Source organism: Strigops habroptila, chromosome 8, assembly GCF_004027225.2.
Source record: "Strigops habroptila isolate Jane chromosome 8, bStrHab1.2.pri, whole genome shotgun sequence".
NCBI classification, from domain to species: Eukaryota; Metazoa; Chordata; class Aves; order Psittaciformes; family Psittacidae; genus Strigops; species Strigops habroptila.
In genome coordinates this window covers 23,937,469-23,959,076 of record NC_044284.2, presented here as the reverse complement: position 1 = coordinate 23,959,076, position 21,608 = coordinate 23,937,469, and the positions used below count along the sequence as shown (strand labels likewise).

At 44.2% G+C, this 21,608-nt stretch overlaps 1 protein-coding gene and 1 long non-coding RNA gene across 6 annotated transcripts in view; one reads left to right on the top strand and one right to left on the bottom strand.

The window, feature by feature from the left end:
• Positions 1 to 203: 203 nt before the first annotated feature.
• LOC115612292 lies at positions 204 to 19,765 on the bottom strand. 5 transcript variants are annotated; one of them, XR_003992935.1, is made up of 8 exons: positions 19,443 to 19,757; positions 14,615 to 14,768; positions 13,915 to 14,018; positions 11,939 to 12,063; positions 10,766 to 10,933; positions 9,656 to 9,778; positions 7,878 to 9,000; positions 204 to 7,197 (listed from the first exon to the last, which is right to left on the bottom strand). It is a non-coding gene; the product is annotated as an uncharacterized LOC115612292 (long non-coding RNA). The 5 variants fall into 5 exon arrangements; XR_003992934.1 differs by having other exon boundaries at positions 204 to 7,982; positions 8,921 to 9,000; XR_003992936.1 differs by having other exon boundaries at positions 3,595 to 4,323; positions 4,783 to 9,000.
• A 118-nt stretch (positions 19,766 to 19,883) lies between these two features.
• OPA1 (OPA1 mitochondrial dynamin like GTPase) overlaps positions 19,884 to 21,608 on the top strand; it is a 54,975-nt gene continuing 53,250 nt past the window's right edge. The window contains exon 1 of the mRNA XM_030495000.1: positions 19,884 to 20,063. Coding sequence (XP_030350860.1) covers positions 20,035 to 20,063 — 29 coding nt within the window. The 5' untranslated portion in view covers positions 19,884 to 20,034. The remainder of the gene's footprint in view (positions 20,064 to 21,608) is intronic.

The window sequence follows — 21,608 nt, the reverse complement described above, 5'->3', positions numbered from 1 at the left end:
TAGAAGGCTTTGGTTATTTGCAGCTTATTCTAGCTCCAGAAAGCCAAGTATTGCCAGAAGGGGAAAAAACCCAAAAAACGCCAGACACCAGGAAGCAGTATCTGAAATCCTGGCAAGCTATAGGAATCTCAGAACATGCCTATGTTCAGCAGCCTCTAGCAGGATTAAGTTCTACTTGTTTTCTCAAAGCAGATCTGCCCAGAGGAATGCTGATATCTCAAATAGCTACTTTTCAGCTGTAGGATGCATGATGCAGTTCAAGAGAGGGATGCTGGAATGGGATGCTTCAACCATGAATACTCATGCCAGTATTCAGCAAGCTGTTCCATTTACAGCTGGCAGCCATTCATACACTGGCAAGGGGGTGGGAAAAACACTTTATGTTACTGCGCCAGCTTTTCTGCTTCCAGTTAAGAAAAAAATAAACCAGAGCTTGTTAGTCTTAGACTTATTGTTAGTCTTCTCTTTTCTTATGTCTCTGAGATAGTCCTACAGCCAACTGCAACTGTCCTGGACATGTGCCCTCTGCAGTTTTCTTCAGAGGGCATCCTCATTGCTGTCAAATGTTGGATTGCTATGGCCTCCCATATTTCCCTCTACTGATATTGCCACAGAATCTGAGTGTTTTGTTCAGAGGTGGCCAGGCTGAGTCGTGCTCTAACAGTCATTGCAGTCTCTTGTAATGGCTCTTTGAGTGGTACCAGAAGGTACCAGAGGCAGCCCTAACGGTCTGTTCCCAATGACAGCTTCCTGTAAAAGCAAGAGCAAGCAAAAGGAAGATTCTGGAGAACCTGGACAGCAGTTTTCCCTCTTTATTCACATGGCACACACAGGGCAAGTAGTGGAGACCCAGATCTCTCACCTGGACCTGCTCATCTACATCCCTTAAATAGGCTTCTACCGACTACTACTCATACCAGCTCCACCAGCGCTCTCTACCAGAAAACTGGGCCCAGCTCATCCTGACGTTCTTCAGGATCTGAGTAGAAAACACCAAAGACCACCCATATTTCTCTAGCTTGGGGCAGGGCCTGATTCCCTTATATCTGAGGATTCAGATGTGGGGCTTTGAGGAAAGAGACTAAGGGCAAGGTAGCTGCAATGGCTCCTGTTTTACTAGATATTCCCAAGCTGGGCTGAGGAGGAGGGAGAAAGAGTAAGACCTGATCCTTTCATCTTCCAATTAATGCTGACAGGTACATTCAATGAAGTATGCTCACCTCAACAAGGAAGGACACAGCAAATGTGACTGCAAACATTATCAGCATGGAGATCTTCCACATGGTAGGGGTACAAACTAGCTGAGAAAAAGGCAGGAGAAGCTGGTGCACACTAGGGACTGGTCAGAGCTTGTGTTACAGAATTATAGAATCATTTAGGTTGGAAAAGACACTTAAGATCATCCAGTCCAACTTTAAACCTAACACTGCAAAGTCCACTACTAAATCATGTCCCTAAGTGCCACATCTACATGTCTTTTAAAAACCTCCAGGCATGGTGACTGAACCACTTCCTTGGCAGCCTGTTCCAATGCTTGACAACCCTTTCGGTGAATAAGTTTTTCCTAATATCCAGTCTAAACCTCCCCAAGAGCAACTTGAGGCTGTTTCCTCTTATCACTTGTTTCCCAAGTAAAGAGACCAACACCGACCTTGCTACAATCTCCTTTCAGATAGTTGTAGAGAGCCTCCTTTTCCCCAGACTAAACAGCCCCAGTTCCCTCTGCCACTTCTCGTAGGACTTGTTCTCTAGATCCTTCACCAGCATCATGTCCTCAAAAGCCGTAAACCCCCACTGGATGTACATTGCTGATGAGCCAATATTGCTATTTGTCTTGAGGAATTATTGATAAAGATGCTTTTAAGCTTCTGATGCACCAGAGAAAACCATACTCCAGAACTGCAACAGGAAATCTAAATGCTTCCTTTCTTTCTAATATAGGAAATAGTTCGAAGTCTGAGTATTTCAGCTCCAAATGCAGCTCCAGCTTTCCACAGCTGACAGCACTGGCGTTCTGGCTGTAGCTCAACTTATTCTGGAGATGCAGCTCAGATCCAAAATTCGGATCAGCAGCTTCTTCTCCAGGACCAGGCTATTGCAAAGTTTCTTATTGCCACTCCCTCCTTTCTCTTCTCAGCAGGTCCAGTGTACTCCCTCCAGACAGACTGGGAGTTTTGCAGTTCTCCCCAAAGGCATTTTAGCCCCTCGCAGCCGCAGTGCTGACAATGTCTGGTGTCACTATGGTCCACAGGAGGACTAAGACTTGTTTTAAAGTGCCATCTCGTGGCAGATTCTTCAACTGGGTCTGCCTGTTAGGCCACTGCTCTGGAAACAGTTACACGGTCAGGCAGCTTTAGCTAGGCAGCTTGGCATTCAAAATCCAGGTCCATTCTCCTTGTCTATGTTTCTCTTTCCATGTTTAATTACTTCCATTTTTAAATCCACTTTCTAACTGTCAGGCAAACATACAGGACTGGAAGCAGCATCATGTTCAGTACCTGTTACTCAAAGCCACCACAATTCATTGTTCCGGTTACAAATGTACTGGGGGAAAAAAAAGAAATAGCTGTGTGTTGCTTTCTTTTGTTGTTTTGTTCCTGTGACTTCTACCGAAAGGCTGTGAGAGTGTCACATTGGAGGACGTTAACATCTCCCAGCATCACCATGCTAATTGCCAGGTCCGCTGACAATCCTGTCCTACAGCTGATGTAGATCTTGTCCGTCCCTTGCATTTCCCCTAGGGTGGATTTGCACAAGGTGACTCCCAGCTTGCATTCTGGCAGACTAAATAAGACAAGCCTTACTGATATTTTATTTCAAGGATCAAGACAGATCCTCTATTGTCATGGCCCTCCACTAGTCTTTCTCTACAATTGTTTTAAACCCAAATACTGCTTTAGAAAACTGCAAGCTGTCTGAAATTTAAACAGAGATCCTGAAAATATTTGGGACTAAGAACTAAGAGCTGCTGAGGGTGCCAACTGGCAGATCTTCTTTGCAAGAGAATCTGTGTGCAGAGATGCACAATGTGAGAAATGCAAGTGTATGGTGCTTTACTTTAAACTTGCAGGGCCTATCCCCTTTCTTCTCCTGGCTTCTCAACTGTCAAGCCACAAACTTGCCAAGCACGGTAAGCTTAGTGATGCCATCTTCTGTTGCATGGACAATGCACTGAAACAATCAAATGTACATGTGTAGCTATCCAGATGTCACAATGTATAAATCTTTGTTTGGAGCTACCATATCTCCAGAAGGATCTTCAATCTCATAATCTAAAATACCCCTCCTCAAATTTGATTTGTTTTTAGAGGTGCCATGTATCCCTGAAAAAGTCTGTGTCTTTTGTTAGAAACAATCCCAGTGCATGTATAATGGGACTGGCAGCAGGAAGAAAATCCACCTTAGAACAATGCTCACATCCATCTTAGAGTAGAGATCATCAATATCAGCAAACACCAAGGGGAGGCAAATGCCCAGCTGCCCTATGAGCACCAGTATGAACACATCTGAAGGGTCAAGAACAAGCAAATAAAACCACAGGTTTATGAGCAATCATCTCATTTGCTTTTACTACAGAAGATTGTAATAATTTTCTGTGTCAGTCAAAACCTAACAAAATCCATGAGATAAGAAGGAACTTTCATCAAAAGAAAACTGAACACAGTAAAACCCCAGCTTTACTCAATCAAGTAGATATATGTAAGGCTGGGACAAGCCTTGTAGCCACACATTTAAAATGCCAGATGAGTATTTTGAACATTTGATCTGACCTCTTACATCTGAGAAGCCTTAAAGCCTTCAAATGAGTCTATCTCAGAGCTCAGTGTCTCCAGCCATCCAGAAAAATGTCCAGGATGTAGTCTTGCTCTTGTTGATATGATTAGGAACTCTGCCTTCAACTTCAGTGATATCAAGAGTTTGCTCTCAATCAGGATCTAAAAAGTCTTAAGTAGTGGAGAATCTATTGTCCTCTGCCCATAGGAGAATGTTCCTATGGGCTCCTGCTTTTTTGGATGGCATCACATTGATCAAGTTTTAATTTTTCCCTACTGAATTGACCTCCTGAGTTGACTTAGTCACAGATCACTCCCTCTTTCCCCATACTTACAGTTTGTGTAGATGGGTTGCCTGAAAGGCTTTCCCTTGGAAAACAATAATACTACGATAAGGCAGTTGATGGTACTTAGCAGCCACACTGTGCTGTTTTCATAGCTCTTGTAGCCATTGTCTGTTTGCCCTTGGGCTCCATCTCTCATCCCATGGAGCCCCAGACTGGAAACAGACAAAGAATCCTCCATGTGGTTATTCACTGATGGGGAGGCACTGAAAAAGAGTGCAACACTGGTCAGCAAATGAACACTGTTGTGCTTATTTCCCCCAGCTTCCACTACCACTGTCAGGAATCTTCTTTCACAGCCACGATTGGCTACTGCTACATCACAAGGATGTAAGTTATTGGCAATGTTCTCAATCATACCCACTGTGTCGAGATTGCTGAACTTGGCAGAGCCCGACCTCAAACCTACTTGGATATCCTGAGCTGTCAAATCCTCCTCTTTGTGCTCAACAGAAGCATTCTCACCACATGCAGTGTGCTGCACAGCAGCCTTGCTAGAGAGCTTAGGGACCTGCAGACAACACTGGTTAATGACCCTGGTGGGAAGCACAGGGTCTGCCTGCAGCTGCTGATCAGGCCTGTAGTTAAGCTAGTCAATAGTACCATGCAAACCTGTCCCACTACATCAGCACTGTGTCACCCAGAGCCCCAAGAAGGGGACCTACCTGTATATCCGTCTTGGAATACCAAGGCTGCTCCTGGACCACCGCAAACCCAAAAATCTGCATGCGGAGGCTGAAGAGGATGTTAAGTACAACAGGAGCAGCAACAGGGGTGAGATGAGGTGGCTAGGAGGCCTATAGGGAACAAGCTTTGGATAGGCACTTGTGAAACTCACTGAAACATGCACAGACATGTTTACTACTGTGACAAATTGCAAGCAGTGCTGCTGTGTATTATTGACTGTTATCAGTGGCCAGCACTTTTACAGTTTATAATGTTCTTTATAATACATATAAATACTATATCAAGAACAGAGTTGTTCTTACAAAATCTTACTGGTCACAGAAGAGACTAATTAATGGCATCTTATTATCATGAGGCATGTTAGGAAAATAAAATGTTGGATCTTTATTTGTTTACTGTCAGACCCTAGGATATGAGGATATGCACAAGCTCTCCTGTTGTCTTTCTGTCACTTGTCAACTGTGGCTTAGGATTTTCTGTTGCCCATGTTCTGTGCATCCTCCTGGACTAAGTACCTAGTGACCAGTTATTTGAGCTGGTAGAGGACTGCATTAGCTGACACGAGGTTTTCCTCCATTCTTAGGTTTAACAAAGTTGTCTGAACTTTGAGTAAAAGAGCTGCACAGAAAACCTCAATTCAGTGTTCCAAGTGGGCTACTTACTGCAGGGTAGCTTTTGGCACCTGGTATGTGGCTGACCCTTTTGTGCTTAATTTAATCAAGGCATTTCCCAGATGTTTGTGTTCCAGCAGGGATGGAAGACAGCTATGTGGTTTTGCTATATGCTTTTCATGCCCCTGTCCTTGCCATTCCTGCTTCTAAACCTCTCCCTACATTTACTCTATCTCGACAACCCTGTCTCTCTTCTTCCCTTCCAGCACCGGTTTCCTCTCTTATTCTTGGCTTACAACTTCCTGCTCTGTAGGATCTGACATCTGTCATTTCTTTCCACTTTAAATTCTCTTTCCTCTTGTGCCTCCTACCTACACACCTTCAAATGTGAGTTGGACCCCAAACAGTCAATCCCTGTACTTTTTCATTTGGGCATGGATCCTTAGGTATCTTCTTTATCTGCCTTCCTAAGTCAACAGGAAAAAGCCTGAATAGACTTTCCACTGCATTAGGTCTGTTTTTACTCCTTGTAGACATAATGTCCCAATTATCAACAACCTACATGCTCAGCAAATGCATCACTAAGAATTACTGATCTTATTCCAGAGTTTTTTTCAAAAAACCTCACCTCCTCTAATAATCTAAACATCCTGTACTCTATGTAGTCTCTCTTTTCTTCCTTTCTGTACACAGAATTATGCATATTCAAGGAGGCAAAAAATATTTTATATCATTCCCTCATTAATATATAGGATGACTAAGGGGCTTACTTGTCACACCAGTTACAGTGGTAGTAGCCAGATCTTGGAACAAAAATTGGTAATTGTTGAAGGAGTTTAGTTGCTGAAAAGAGGAACACACACACAAAAAAAAAATCACAAATCAGACATTTGCTGTGTGCTTCTTTATATTGTCTCCAGAAACCCATATTATTTTCATGGAACTAATGCTCTGCTGTTTGTTCTGAAATGCTACTCAGCAGATAAGGGGACCACACAATCCACCACTTTTCCAACAGATTCGTCATCACTGGGCCTGCAGTGAATACACTTACTTTGTACATTGTTCGGACTAACAATGCTTCCAGTTCACTCAATGCAATAAAAAAGAAAGCTATTTGAAGAGATGTGCTTTCTCAGTGCTGGGTGACTTCTTAACGCAAAGCCCTCCTCTCTGGGAAGAAGCCATGCAAAAAGGGTTTAAGGCACTCCAGGGGATTTTGCTTATTGTCAAGTTAATTAATGCTTTAAATGCTGAGTAAATTGCAACAGCATTTGCTTATGCCAGATTCTCCCATTTCACGGACATATGCCCTCATTTAAAATACTGTTCAGTGTCTCAGGCTTCTTTTTGCCCAGCTTGGATTTTAAGCCTACTGGCTGAAGTCAATGGGCAGAATATCTTTCCAGTTTTCAGCTGAGGGATCCAGGAGGACCATATAATCACACCACAGAAGTTTTCAACTCAGATAAAGGTAAAGCTCCATACCCTAGCTTTATTGTGGCTTTTATGCCATGTTTCTCCAGAACAGTTCTAGCCAACATGTTCCCAAGACATACTCAGTACAATAGGAGAACACCAAGGTACTGAATGGTGCTGTACAGTGCCATGTACTTGAACATGCAGAAGGAAGTGACCAGGGCAGCACGGCCTTCCCAGTGTGAAGACATGAATAAAGGGCAGCAATTAGGTGATGAGTCTGCTCCTGTTGCAAGTCCTCTCAAAACGTTGTTGAAAAACAAGGCATGTGTCACAAGTAGAGAAGTGTCTGTCAGTATTTTGCTGGGAGGTGAAATAAATAAAATTTGGCCTGAATAAAAGTAAAACTTTCACTTGTAGAAATCTTGTTGCAAGCAAAAGGGCTCAATTCCAGTCATCTATGTTCCAAAGACTACAATTTACGCCAGCAAGGTTTCCTGCTGACAGTAATAGTGCAAGTAATAACTCCATATGAAGAGAAACATATACAAAGCCAAGCAGCTGCTCAGTGAGTTCAAACTAACAAGTCCTCTCCTCCTGCAGTGAACATACAGTATCCAATGAGGGTAACTCACTCTCCCTGGTTATTCATCTACTGCAGTAAGCAAAATCACTACCCTGGCATAACAGATGCTAACGTTTTGCTTTCATAGGGTATAAGAGACAGGGCCTAACAGTAGTATACAGGTTGATTTGTGGACATTTGATTCAGTTTTATGGAGCATTGTTTATTTTGCTATTTCTTTTGCATTTGAAATACTACTAATGACATAAAGCTCAGCTGTAGATGCCCTCCTCCTACATTTTTGAGGGAATTAAAGGAATTTCAGACAGCAACTAGGCAAATGGCAATTTCGAGGTCAAAGACATTTATTTTTCTCTAGATATGTACTTTCTGACTTGGTGGAAACACCCAACACTGATATTTGAGAGGAGTAGGAACTGTCTCCTTTATGAAATAGGAAACAAAAATCCATGCTTACCTGATTAGCTCTGGCACACATGCTAAGGGTTCAGGATGTGACAGGTGAAGCCACAGACGCCTCCTGGTCTGACAGTGATATCCCTGCATGTGCCACTTTCAAAGCCTGAAAGGCATAATCTGCTTCAGCACTCACAAACCAGGAAGACACAGCAACTGACATGTCAGCCAAGAAATGACTCTTTCTTTATTACAGGATATATTCTGTGCACAGCAGTCCCTCTTCACTCCCTGGGTGGGCTTCACCTGTAAGGTTCCTCCAGTGGCATGTGGTTGAGGCATTGGGTCCAGAAGAATGGGGCTGGGAAAGTCCATTTTCCACAGACCCCAAAGCCATCCACTACCAACTGCAGAAGACAGGTTTGCTTCTGCCTCTTTTGTCTGCACTTATTTGCAGTCATGCCTAATGTAGACAGTCGAAGTTCTCTGATGCTTTCCCCAGGAGAATCCTTGGGACTTTGTGCTAGGGCAAGTGAATGCTTCACTGCCTAGGTGGCATTGCTCTCACTGCCACAAGCATGTGTGAAGTCACGGAATGAACTGAACCTGCCCACAAGGGAGTTATGAGTTCCTCCTGAATACAGACTATTCCTTTTGGAATAAAAACCTTTTTGCACTTCTAAAAGGGGCATTTACAAAAACGTTGTAGGGCTACAGCTGTTCCCCGTGGAAACTCCTCCTCACCCTAGTCTTCTCCACCCTCAGACACTGAGATGTTGACAGAAACCCCAGTGAACTCTGGTGGTTTTTGCAAAGGAAATTAATCAGTCCTTGAGACCATGAACTGCAACAATCTCTGCCAAGGATGGCTCTTGCATGAAAGGACCACAGTGTGGGATCAGGCCTGGATCAGTACTAGTGCCAGTACAGATGCTCTGTGAATAAGTAAGAGCGCTCACATCTCCAGCATGAGCTCATTTTGGTATATTCTACTAGCACTGCATTCATTTTTCCTTTTTTAAATAAAAACATTGTAAAGAATTTTCACTTACCCCACTTACTCATTGAATACTTCCTAACCTTTAGTGCTTATTACATACTTACTCCAGCTTTTGAAACTCTTCTACAAGGCTGGATTTCTGACTAGGGCACTTTCTAGCAAAAACTGTTCCATTCAGCAGGAGCTGTAAGGATTAAAAAGGAAGTGATTTTTTAAGCACTTGAGGTCACAGTGAGTCACAGTGATTTCAGCAATACTCTTGAATAGAAATCAACAAAAATTCACATTTCCAAACAACTGATGCTAGACTCCAAAGCAGGAAAGATAATCAAAGAGGTATCTTAATTACTATTTTGAAAAAAAACCAAACAAAAAAACCAATCACAATAAGGACAAGAGGCCTGGTGTGTCACTTGAATTAACTGATGAGCACAGATTACAAGGCAGGGCTTTACTAGAAGAGCATTCACAAGGATATCCTTTCCTTGAAACAGACAAGTCCTGCTGAATTGCATGCTTCGTAATATCATGTTTTCTCCTGTTCTCCAAAACATGACAGTCAGTGCTGTGCAAGGGCCACGCAGAGCGGCACAAATGTTTCAAGTCATGTCCTCACACCGTGATGCAGGCCTGCTCCTCTCACGTGCAGAAAAAACCCCAAGGATTTTCAGATCCTTCCCCATAAGTTAATATCAGAGATTCATCCAGCCCATAGTTATTTCAGGGTTAGAATTGTTCCCAAAAGATGTCGTGGTACAGATCTCTTCAGCTAATTATATCAGGACAATCCAATTCTGCTGAATGGCAGGCCTACTCCAGTTAAATAATCTAGATTTTACCTTTGGAAGTAAGTGCTGGAAACGCTGTGCTACAATTAGGTAAGATTTTCCACTCATGGCAAAATGATTCTGGCCTGAGGCCAATGCCAGCCTGATTCTTCATTTAGTCTGACTGTCATCATCCTATAAAAAAAGACACAATGAGTGCTGCTCCCAGGCCCTCAAAAGCTACTGTGGGCATTTACACAAGCACTACTAGAGACGATGAAAAGGGGGAGGGCACTTGTGAAGACTCTGGGAGACCTGGGTTCAAGCCCCATTGCCTTTGCCTGAATTTGTAAAGTGATTTAGGCATATAATGCTGTTACTTTCAGTGTGAACTGTGCGCTTCATAGGTCTTACAAGCTGGCCCTTAGTATCGCTACATTTGATAATTTATGCAACAGGGCCAATCTGCTGGGCTGCACTGTGAGTGAGAGAGGCTAGAGAGAGCATATAGGCAACATAGCTAGGCTTGCCCTTTTGCAGTGAAATACAGTGAAGGTGCTGCTTAAGCTGAGTTTTGCTAGAAATGAGCTCCTCAACAGCCCCTGCAGAGATTCCCTACTACCTGCCTGACTCTAACACTTCTCAGAGAAGGGTTAGCACCTTCAGACATACTCTTCAGTGAGACAGTAACAGGCCTTTGTCTCCGTTTCTTTGTGGACATGCTTGATATAATTTCTTAGCATAGCTAGCCTATGCTTCACTGTGTATATGCAATTTCTCAACAGTTCATCTGTGTTTTAATTCTGCAGGTATGGGGAAGTACTAACTGTCTTACCTGCTTGAACAGTTGGTTCATTCTGTGCAGTTCCACAGATTTGAAGTCCACACCTATAGTATCAAATTTACTTTGCAGGGAAAGGAAACATCACAAGGGCTAGAGACAAATCTTCCCTGCAAAGCTGTTCTCAAACCTAGCCAGGCAGTTAGCAAAAATATGTTCACAAGATAATATGCTAGGGAAGAAGCTCTAGGAGAATGCCTTTTTACAAAGATCCCTTCTTTTTAAACACATTTCTAGCACATAACATTCTGACGTGCAGATGATGATGAATGACTGGTCTCTGTTATACCAGCATAATCCCACTGCATTATTTAAAGCTGCTTATATGCTTATATGCTCACCAGGCTTCCGTAATCTTCAGTTTTGTTTTCTTCTAGTAGTTTCCAGGTTACAGATGCTGAAAAAGATCCAGATATTTTGTGTTCTTCCACATCAAGAATCACTCTGTTCATTGGAGAGATTATCCCAGCATTTTTTGGCAACTGTTAGAGCTGTCTGAATGTTGTTACCTAGAAAAATCAGGAAGATTGTTATCTAAACATTTCTGCAATGAGGTATTGTGTATGGAGGAAACATTAGCCTTTTCCTGAATTATGAGTTTTCAAATATATCTGCAAGAATCAGTAAGATTTCAGTGTCTGTGTCTAAGAAAGTTTTTGATAAAGATCAAAATTTTGCAGATGAGGTCTGCCTGAATAATTAAACATATTTTAATCTGAAAATGAAATATTTTCTTTTTCATCTGCAGATTAAATATTTTCACCCTCATCTTGAAGAAATCCAGATGGAGAATCTGCTCCTAGATTGCATGTTTTAGACAAAAAACAATAAGGGATTCACTGCTAAGTTGCCGCTAATATCACTGATTCTCATTAATTGGCTTTAGATGGCTTTGGTGTAGGATGGGTGCTGAAAGGGGTGAAGCCCAAGAAGACAAGATCTGTGTGACTCCTGCCAAAATGTCTTTGTGTCTCCTGTCACAATGGAAAAACTGGGAGTTACTCTATACAAATCTAAACCAGTCCTTCAAGAAAAAAATTGGATAAATAGGGACTGGTAGGCATGAATTAACAGATGTCATGAGGTTCAGTGATTTGTCCTGGCATCCATGCTCCACCTCTGCTTACTTACGATAACAGGGTTTCATGAGGCTCTATAAACTTGCATGACATGCCTTTGTGTGTGTCATCTGGTAACCTTACCAGGGAGAACAAATGGACTCATTGGAAAGCATCAGAGGACAGGAAGGCTCTGATCTGTGGTGTAAGTGGGACAGATTAAGAGTTGGGTATCTGACACAGCCTGGTGAAGTTGTCAGGGACATAAGCCTCCATGGTTCAGCTTGCATCATTATTACAACACAGATGCTTCTTGGACTGTAACTGTCTGAAAGATACAAATGTCTGTACCTTGCTACCAGGGGTGGTGACAAAGCAGCAGGCTGTTCACAGAAACATCATTAAACTCCCTCTCTGGGCCAGTGGCCACATAAATAATCTTCTCGGTTTAGATACCTGTGACCATAACACTCCTGATGCGGACAGCACTGAGCTCTTCCAGGACAAGCCTTGTCTCTCTCTTCAATCAATTCTCCATTATCAGCAGATCCAGGAATGTCAGATCAGATTCTACCTCCTTCCTAACAGTGAAGAGCAGAGATTTAATTATTCTTTTTGCCTTTGGCCTGTTTTTGCATTGAATTTTCTGATAGCTAGTTATAACTGTTAACCATCCCACCTAACTCAAAAGAATTAAAACAACTTGTTAGTTTTCAGCAGTCCCAGGCTGTCTGTCTTTCGTGGTGCTATTTCAACACCAGCAGGGCTTGCTTCCTACTGGCAGTAAGTGTTGCTGGTTGTGTATGGAGGATCTTCATTTGATTTTTCATCCTTTTATTCTTTTCTTCCCTTGTTCTGAAGAATGAGTTCAGTACATAGCCAGCTTCTAGCTCACATTTGGTGAATTACCAAATCAAAAAAGAGCCAATTTGAACCTACCTGCTCTGCGCACCAACATGAAGCCTGATGGGTAAGTTGGACTATTTTCCATTCATACATCATCCCTAGCCAGCATGAAGAAGCACCCTGAATTTCCTGCAAGATTTCCAAACTGGTGGTCTGATTTGAAAAGTTCATGGACACTAGTCCTTCTCATTTGAGGACTGCACAACAAAGAAACACACTTTAGTAAACATATCTGCTACTCTTGACAGGACCTGAGCAAACAGCATGTGGGAACTCAAATTCTGTTCTCTCCTGCTCTTTTCTTTACACCTGTGCTATTGCTTTTTACAGTTGAACATATCCCGTTGAGAACAGCATTTGGTAAAACAATCCCATCCCTGAGTCACAAACTAGAGGTCTCTCAGGGAGACAGGTTGACTCTGAGGGGTCTGGGGAAAAAAAAAAAAAAGAAAAGAAAAGCTTTCAATCAGTTATTTTAGCCACTGTATGAAGGAGGAGGTATTGCCAAACACTTGCATGGCAGTCAGAGTAGCTGAGTCAGGTGGTGCCTGAATAGTCACTACCTTCACACCGTATCTTGTGTTTGATCTCCAGTTTTCTTTTTTCCTCCTGGCAGTATATACATCACGCATGCTATAACTGCCCGCACAACTGCAAAATCTGGGCCATACCACACACATTTGCTCATGGGGTTGGATAAGTCAGTTATGACACTTGTCACAAGAATTAAACAAGCCACTTGCACTTTGCCTCTGTGTCACTGGCCCTTTCAGCAAAGCAACAAGCCCTGTGAAAGAGCAAGTGAGCCCCATCTGGATTAGGACCCACAACTAGTAAACAGAGAGGACAGCAGATGCTAAGTAACCGCAAAAGTTTCAGAAGTGATATTTCTGGAGTATTACAGGCAAAAGCTAGAAGGATGTGGGTAAAAGCATATGGATTCATGTATAGGTGTTCTTGTGTGAGGCTTGTGAAAAACTAATACCATGAGCATAGCAGAAAAGTTTGCTGGTGTCTCTAGAAACTATAAAGCTAAAGCTAGAAAGCTAAAGAATTGGACCAAGACAGCAGGAGATTGTCTTATGACTCTGAGTGGGCTAGAAAACAGGTGGTGTAACGGGGGTCATCTGCTGCCTTTGCTTAATCAAGGAACCAGGACTGAAAAACCAAAACAAAACCAACAAAAAAATCCAGATAGATCTGCAAGGAGGTGGATAGAAATGATGGATGAGGGAGGGGTGTACTAGACTTCAGAGTGTACTAGAGTTCTACTTCCTATGTTGATCCAAAGTTAGGAAATGTGTAAGGATTCTGGACATGTGCTGTAAGTACAGGATAGTGAAGTGCCCTCTACCCATTCTCGGATAGAACTATATCAGATTTAAATCAGATTGCCTCTGGCCTGAGTCTAACAAAATGCCGTACTATAGCTCTGCTTTTGGCAGGGGTGTTGTGATAATGGTACTATGGGAGGCACCACTAGCCCATGGCTGAATGTGGCTGATAAGAAGCAGTCTATGGCTTACCTTGTTAGGTCAGAAGACTGCTTCCCTGCCTGTAGAGATTTACATGCCAGTCCAATGACCCTGTGCTGTGTAGAGCAGAAGCTTGCTTTCAGAGTTCAATGGGACTGTGCAAAATAAGAAAAGACAGTTCATGAGGGCATTTGACTGCTTTCTAATAAAAGGAAGCCTTGGAGCAGGGAAGGTTCCTGTCCCAGAGGGCAGGTGCACCTAGAGTCTACTAATAGGCCAAAGACATCAAGGAAAGTTGCTGAACTGAACTTTGCTTAATGAGGAAATCATTGCCTCTCCTCTGTCACTTTGCACTTAGGATCCTAAACTATTCTGCAAAGACTTATCTTCTTCCTCTGTGTCATGAAGGAACTGTACTCTCCCAGCTGCCTTCCCAAGGCTTGGAGAAAAACAAAAACTTTTTTTGGTGTATACTGCACCAGTAAACAGCCCTTCCAAATATCTATTCTGGCAGAGACTGTACACCTTGTACAAGAGTTGGTACTTGCTTTTCTCTCTTAGCAGTAGTTTGCTGAGAAGGGCTGTTTGAGAACTTAGACTTATCTTGGAGCACAACAGAGAGACTTTAACTTTTCAGGCTGAAGTACAAAGCCTTAGACCCAGAAATCTCATTTGGACCTTCCACTTCATTGCACCATCAAAAGTCACTGATACATAGGTATTCTAGGAAGCATTTATAAATGTTAGTTACCTGTTTCTGCTCTACATAACATGGCTGCCATTTCTGGAGCCCCTTTTGTGAAGATATGTTGTTCCCCACCAATTTCCTGAGCAATGACAGACATTCTTTGCAAGGCTGAAGAAAATGGAAACTGATGTAAAAAGGTAATTCCTTCCACTGGGGCCTAGGAAAAAAGCAAGTGGATTAGATACTACTGCAAGGATTTTAAACTTAGGATAAAGGATTTTAGATCTGTCCTTTGGGCCTTGCTAAGAAGCTAACGATGTATAATGGGCTGATTTGTCACAGTGGGACAGGAAAGATTGGCATATAGAGAGGAGGTGAAATTTGTACAGAAATATTTAGCTTAAACACTAGGAAAAGTTCAGACAGTTTTAACAGACTATGAGATGTAATTACTGAAGGGAACTGCCTAGTCCTGTTTCTCTAACAAGTCTCTGCTAGGTCTTAACACTGGTCTTGCAACAGGAAAATGGATGTCTGAAAGCACACTGCCTTGGTTTATGTTAACAGTAACGGTCTGACATCAATCAGAGAATCAATCACCAGGTTGGAAGGGGACTTCAAGGATCATTTGGTCCAACCTTACTTGGCAAAGATCTAGACTAGGTGGCTCAACACCCTGTCCAGCTGAATTTTAAGTGTCCAAAGCTGGGTGTCCACCACTTCCCCTGGGGTCTCATTCCAGTGGCTGATTGTTCTCATGGTGAAAAATTTTCCTCTTCTGTTCAATCAGAATCTCCCCAGCAGTAACTTGTACCCATTTACCCTCACCTTTTCCATGTGGCTCCTTCTTTGTAGCCATCCTTTCAATGTTGGAAAATGGTGATAATGTCTCCCTTGAGCTTTCTTTTCTCAAGGCTGAACAAAACCAGTTCTCAGTCCTTCTCCCTAGGACAGGCTTCCCAGTCCTCGGATCATTTTTGTGGTCCTTCTCTGGAACCCACTTCAGCCTCTCCACATCTTTTTGTATAGCAGGAACCAAAACTGAACACAGTATTCCGGGTGTGGCCTGATAAGCTCTGAGTAGAATGGGATAATGACTTCTTTGTCTCTGCTGGTGATTGCCGGCTACCAGACTTCTCTGCAATCCCAAGTGCTTTTAGAGAACTTCACTACCCAGCTGCGTTTGGATTGAGTCTGGAGCCCCCAGATTCCTGAGCTGGACATTCTGTCATCCAGCATCCTCCAGCTTCTGTTGTGAACAGCAAGCTCCCTCAGGCATCTCTTTTTCATCAGAGAGAGCAAGGCAATCTCTCTGCAGGCAGTACAAGAAAGACGAAGTGTTGAAGCACTGTCTTGGAACAGGACAATCAGGCATTCCTTTACTGAAAGGTAACTCTTACACTGAAATTAACTTGATCATGAAGGTGAATCTTACAAATAGCTTAAACTGCTGGCTTTAGGTCCAGGTCTAACAACTATGGCATATGTGGATGCTTGACGTTCAATCTGGTGTTCACTGGAATCATCTATCACCTGTCTATTGAAAGACAAAAATCTTTCTGATCACAGCACCAGCACCCACCTCGAAGAATCATTTAGAGCTTTTTCTTCCCTCAAACCAAGGTATCTTATTCATTTTTTGGGGTGGGGGTGGGGGGTGGGGTGGTGGTGGTGTCTGATCTCACACTAAAAAGCTCTAGTAATGGAAAACCCACCTCCTCCCTTGGCAATCCACATTTTTCCTAGCTTGCCCAGTCATTCTGTTCTGGATGTAGGTCTGTTCTCTATGGTTGGTGTTCAGAGATCCACAAAGCTTACAGCTACACTGTCACTGGGGCTTTAAAAGGCATGCCAAGGGGAGCTTGGCACAACACCACCATTATTCCTTCCAAACATTTTACATTTGGGCCAGGAATTTTGCTGTGGGTTGTACACCTCATCTCTTTGATGGCGCCTTATATTAGGGTTAGGCTTAGGGTTAAAGTTCAGAAATCGACAAAGCCTACAGCTCCAGGGATAGCGGGGCTGCAAAAGGCATGCCAAGGGGAGCTTGGCACACCACCACCATTACTGCTTCTTCCAATTTTCCATTTGGGCCAGCCATCAAGCTTGTGGTTGTAGACCTCTTCTCCGTTGTGGCGGCTAAAATTAGGTTTAGGCTCAAGGTTAGGGTTCAGAGATCTACAAAGCCTACAGTTCCAGGGACACTGGTGCTGCAAAAGGCATGCCAAGGGGATCTTGGCACAGCAACAACATTACTCCTTCCACACCTTTTTCATTTGGGCCAGACATGGTGCTAGGGATGTAGTCCCCATCTCTATGGTGGCTGCTTAAATTAGAGTTAGTCTTAGGGCTAGGGTTCAAATATCCACAAAGCCCAGAGCTTCAGGGACACTGGGGCTGTAAAAGGTATGCCAAGGGGAGCTTGGCACAGCACCAACACTAGTACTTACACAACTTTCCCAACTTGCCCAGACATTAAGCTGGGGACATAGGCCTCATCTCTATGGTGGCGGCTTATTTTAGGGTTAGACTTAGACTTAGGGTTCAGAGATCCACAAAGTCTACAGGTCCAGGGACAGTAGGGCTGCAAAAGGGATGCCAAGGGGAGCCTGGCACAGAACCAACATTGCTCCTTCCACAACTTCTTCATGTGACCCAGACATGGTGCTGGGGATGTAGTCCCCATCTCTATGGTAGCAGCTTAAATTAGGGTTCGGCTTAGGGTTAGCTTTCAGAGATCTACAAAGACTACAGCTCCAGGGACACTGGGGCCGCAAAAGGCATGCCAAGGGGAGCTTGGCACAGCAACAACAGTAACCCTTCCACAACTTTCCCAACTGGCCCAGCCATGATGATGTGCATGTAGGTCTCATCTCTGTGGTGGAGGAATAATTAGGGTTAGGCTTAGGGTTAGCGTTTAGAGATCCCCAAAGAATACAGCTCCAGGGACACTGGGGCTGCAAGAGCCATGCCAAGGGATGCTTGGCACAGCACCAACATTGCTTCTTCCACAACTTTCTTAAGAGTCCCAGCCATGGTCCAGAGGATGTACGCCTCATCTCTATCATGACAGCTGAAATTAGAGTAAGGCTTAGGGTTAGTGTTTAGAGATCTACAAGGACTACAGCTTTTGGGGCTGCAAAAGATATGCCAAGCGCAGCTTGGCACAGCACCAACATTGCTTCTTCCACAACTTTCGAACTAGCCCTGCCATGGTGCTGGCCTCATCTCAATGTTGGTGGGATAATTAGGGTTAGGGATAGGCTTAGCATTCACAGATCCAAAAATACTACAGCTCCAGGGATACTGGGGCTGTAAAAGACATGCCAAGGGGAGCTTGGCACAGCACCAACACTAGTACTTACACAACTTTCCCACCTGGCCCAGCCATGGTGCTGGGGGTGCAGGCCTCATCTCTATTCTGGCGGGATAATTAGGGTTAGGGTTCAGAGATCCACAAAGGCTACAGCTCCAGAGACAGTGAAGCTGCAAATGGCATGCCAAGGGGAGCTTGGCATAGCACCAACATTGCTTCTTCCACAACTTTATGAAGAGGCACAGCCATGGTCCAGGGGATGCAGGACTCATCTGTATGGTCGAGAGATTATTAGGGTTAGGATTAGGGTTAAGGTTCAGAGATCCACAAAGGCTACAGCTCCAGGGACATTTGGGCTGCAAAAGGCATGCCAAGGGGAGCCTGGCACAGCAACAATTTTTCTTCTTCCACACCTTTTTGTCTGGGTCAGCCATGGTGCTGTTGAAAGGCTTAGTCCAGCTCCTACTGGCAATTTCTGCTTCTACAGAACACCCTTATTAGGGATATTTATACATTTACAACTGAAAACTATTTAAAAACAGATGAAAGGTGTAAAACATTCATCATTTCCAAATTTTGGAAACCTGTCATAATATTGCAGCAAAATCTAGTTATCTAAACCCAATAAAGACGGTGGAATTTGTTCACTTTTTTAAGTAGGTTCACTTTCACCTTGAGAAAACACGTGTAAAGTAGCTCAAATTGGACCTTTAGTTATATTCCGCCATCTGCTGTTCAAACTAAGAATTACGTATCAGTTTAAAAATTTACTTGTACCATGTCCTATGGAGTATCATCACTCTTGTTTTTAAATTGAAATTTGACTTTAAAAACAGATATATATCACAAAAATAACTTTTAAAGTTAAAATATAAAGGTACGATTTCAAAAATAGTCTCTTAAATTTATAAATAAATACATGCAAGCAAGAAAAACTCGTGCCTCACCTCATCCCTCCAACTTTTATCTCAGTCCTGTAAATATATGTATGCATTATGTCATCCTTGTGTAACTTATTTTACTCTGAAAAAAAACCCCCTCACTGTATAAACAGAAGCCTGACCTATAAAACACCCTAAAGCTCTTTTTCTGTTTAGCTCAGCACATGACACCCAGTTCTGGGCATATTACAGAAAGGGAGCTGTGAACCAGCTGGTGACAGTCCACAGGACATAGAGGGACTTAAGGTTGTTTAATTTAAAGAAAAGGAGAGAGAGGAGTCATGACAAGAGTCTTCAAACACATAAATGGAGAAAATAATATTCTCCATGTCCACTGTGGATAGAGTTAACTTGCTGCAAGAAAGATGCCAGCCAGGCATGAAGGAAACCTTTCTATTACCGTTTGCAAGCACTGGCATTGTCAGGTGAACATTCCAACACCTGTGGTTTTTATGTACAGAGATGCAGTGAGGCATGCATCTCTCGGAAATGGTGTAACTAGAGGTGATCCTGACCTACGGCTGCCAAACAGATCCGGTGACCTCTCCTGATTCCTCCTCCACCTCTGGCTTCAATGTTGTCCTGCCTGCAATAACCCTGCAACAACTCACAGAAGCCCACTCGGACGCACCTTGTATTTTCCCAGCTTTCAGGGCAGCGCTGCCACCAATTTCATGCACTTCCTCAGTGCAACAACACCTGGGAACTCAGCTGGGATCTTCTTTAGGCACAGTGGAAGACGCTGGTGCAATTACAGGCCTCACCACCCTCCCCAGTGCTGACCTGCGGGGCCAGGCGGCGGCGAGCCACGGCCGCCCACGGGGGTGCCGGGGGTACCCTGGGCCAGCCCAGGGGCACAGGGGTGAGGCTCTGAGGCCTGCCCATGCCGTCGCAGGAGCGTGAAAGGGAACCCAGGGCGCGGGTGCGGATGGGCCATAACACCTCAGCTCCTCCGCTCCGCCTGATCAGGCAATCCCCCGGCGGTACCGCCTCAAAACCCTCCCTCATCGCCGCCGCTCCCGGAACCTTTGCGCCGGGAGGCGCGATTTCCAGCCGGAGCGGCCGCCACGGACCGCGGTGCGCGGAAGCGGCGGCAGCTCTGTCAGCCCGCGGCTGCTCCACCTGCCCTTGCCCGCGGCAGCCCGGGGTCTCAGGCGCGGCGGCTGAGCCCCGGCAGGCGGCCGCGGTGCGTCCGGCTCCTCCGGGCCACTCCGGCCGTTAGAATGTGGCGGACGCGGGCGGCAGCGGCTTGGTGAGCGAGGCGGGCCGTAGCAGGGGTCAGGGCGGGCGCGGCAGGCCTGGCCCTTGGGGCGTGGCGGTCACGCCAGAGCCGTGACCCTCTTCCGACCGCGGGGCCTCTACCCCAGGTGCGGTTTCTGTTGTGATACCCGTCCCGGCTAAGCGGGCCCTGGGCACCCGTGGGAATGGAGCTGCCCGCGGGGTAGGCCGGAGCCGCACAGCGGGTCGGGGTGCGAGGTGGTGGAGGTGGAGGGGTGTGTGTGTGTGTGTTTTTGTCGCAGGGGTGAGCCTGAGGCCTGCTGCCCACGGACGGGGAAATTCCCCATCCTTCAGCTCCCCGGGAACCTCGGGGTGCGATGTGAAAGGGAGCTTCGTCTCCCACATTCCCGCCCTAGGGAGTTCGGGTCACCTCCGTGTCCGCATGTTGGTCCTCCCCAGCAGCTACTCTGCATTCCTCCTGGTTTTCTTCATTCTTCTACGCGATTCTGGACAGGAGCAGTGAAACCGAATGGCTGGTCATCTCACAATGTTCTGGCAGATTTGGGAACAGCAGTACAAAAATAAGTGGTGTCTAGTACTGAATGAGAAAGAAAATACCACAGTGCTTTTTGCTGGGTTACATTTGAAAGACTGCTTTGTAGTCATAACTAACAGCCATGACTTTTAAAAGTGTATATATCCTATCTTTAAAAAAAAAAAAAAAAAAATTTGTCCCAGCTGAGGTGGGGATTTCTTGGGCAGTATGTGTAAGAATATTAGGTATGGCCTACAAGTGGAATGTTTGGTTATCAGTAGTAAAAGGCTATTTTTTCTTGTTTTACAAGGCATCTATAATCTTAGTGCAATGCAAGAGTAGTCAGGTTGCAGGCCTGTAAAATCAGGCAGATTCTGGCAGCAGGGCTACTCATGTCTGGAAGGCTAAGTTTTGTTATGGTTGTTAAAAACAGCTTTCCAGAGGCTTTACATTTGGAACTCATGAAATATTTAATAGCATTGTTTGACACCCTCTTCAATGTAACTGCACTTTTCAGTGAAGACCTGAGTGTGATTTTTTTGGTTGGTATTCAGGAGTTTTTAGCAGCAGAAGTTTTGGTATAATGATGTAGTGGGTTTTCTTAATCAATTATGTTGTCTTACATATGCAGGTAGGGTTTGAAATATGTGATAACAGTCAGAAGGCATTTGTGGATCAAATTCTTGCAATGACAATTTGTGATAGAACTCAATTTTTCCTTCAGTTTAAACTTAGAGAATGAATGCTGTAAAACACAGTGTATTTTAAAAGAACAATCATAGAGAAGAAACTTACACCGTAGTACAAATGCTTTTAACCTATATAAGACTAACAATAATAAGTGGCTGCCATTGTGTATGCTACTACTTGGTCTCTGCTGAAAATGTTAAATATCTATGTAATGGCGGTGACTGCAAAAGAAAAGAAATAACGTTCCAGTCAGCAGCTTGCTTCTTACAGGCTTACCATGCCCTGATTTTAAAAACCTTTTCAAAAGTGGGAAACAAAACAGTGTGGAGGCACTGAGTGTTTTTTATTGTTGTG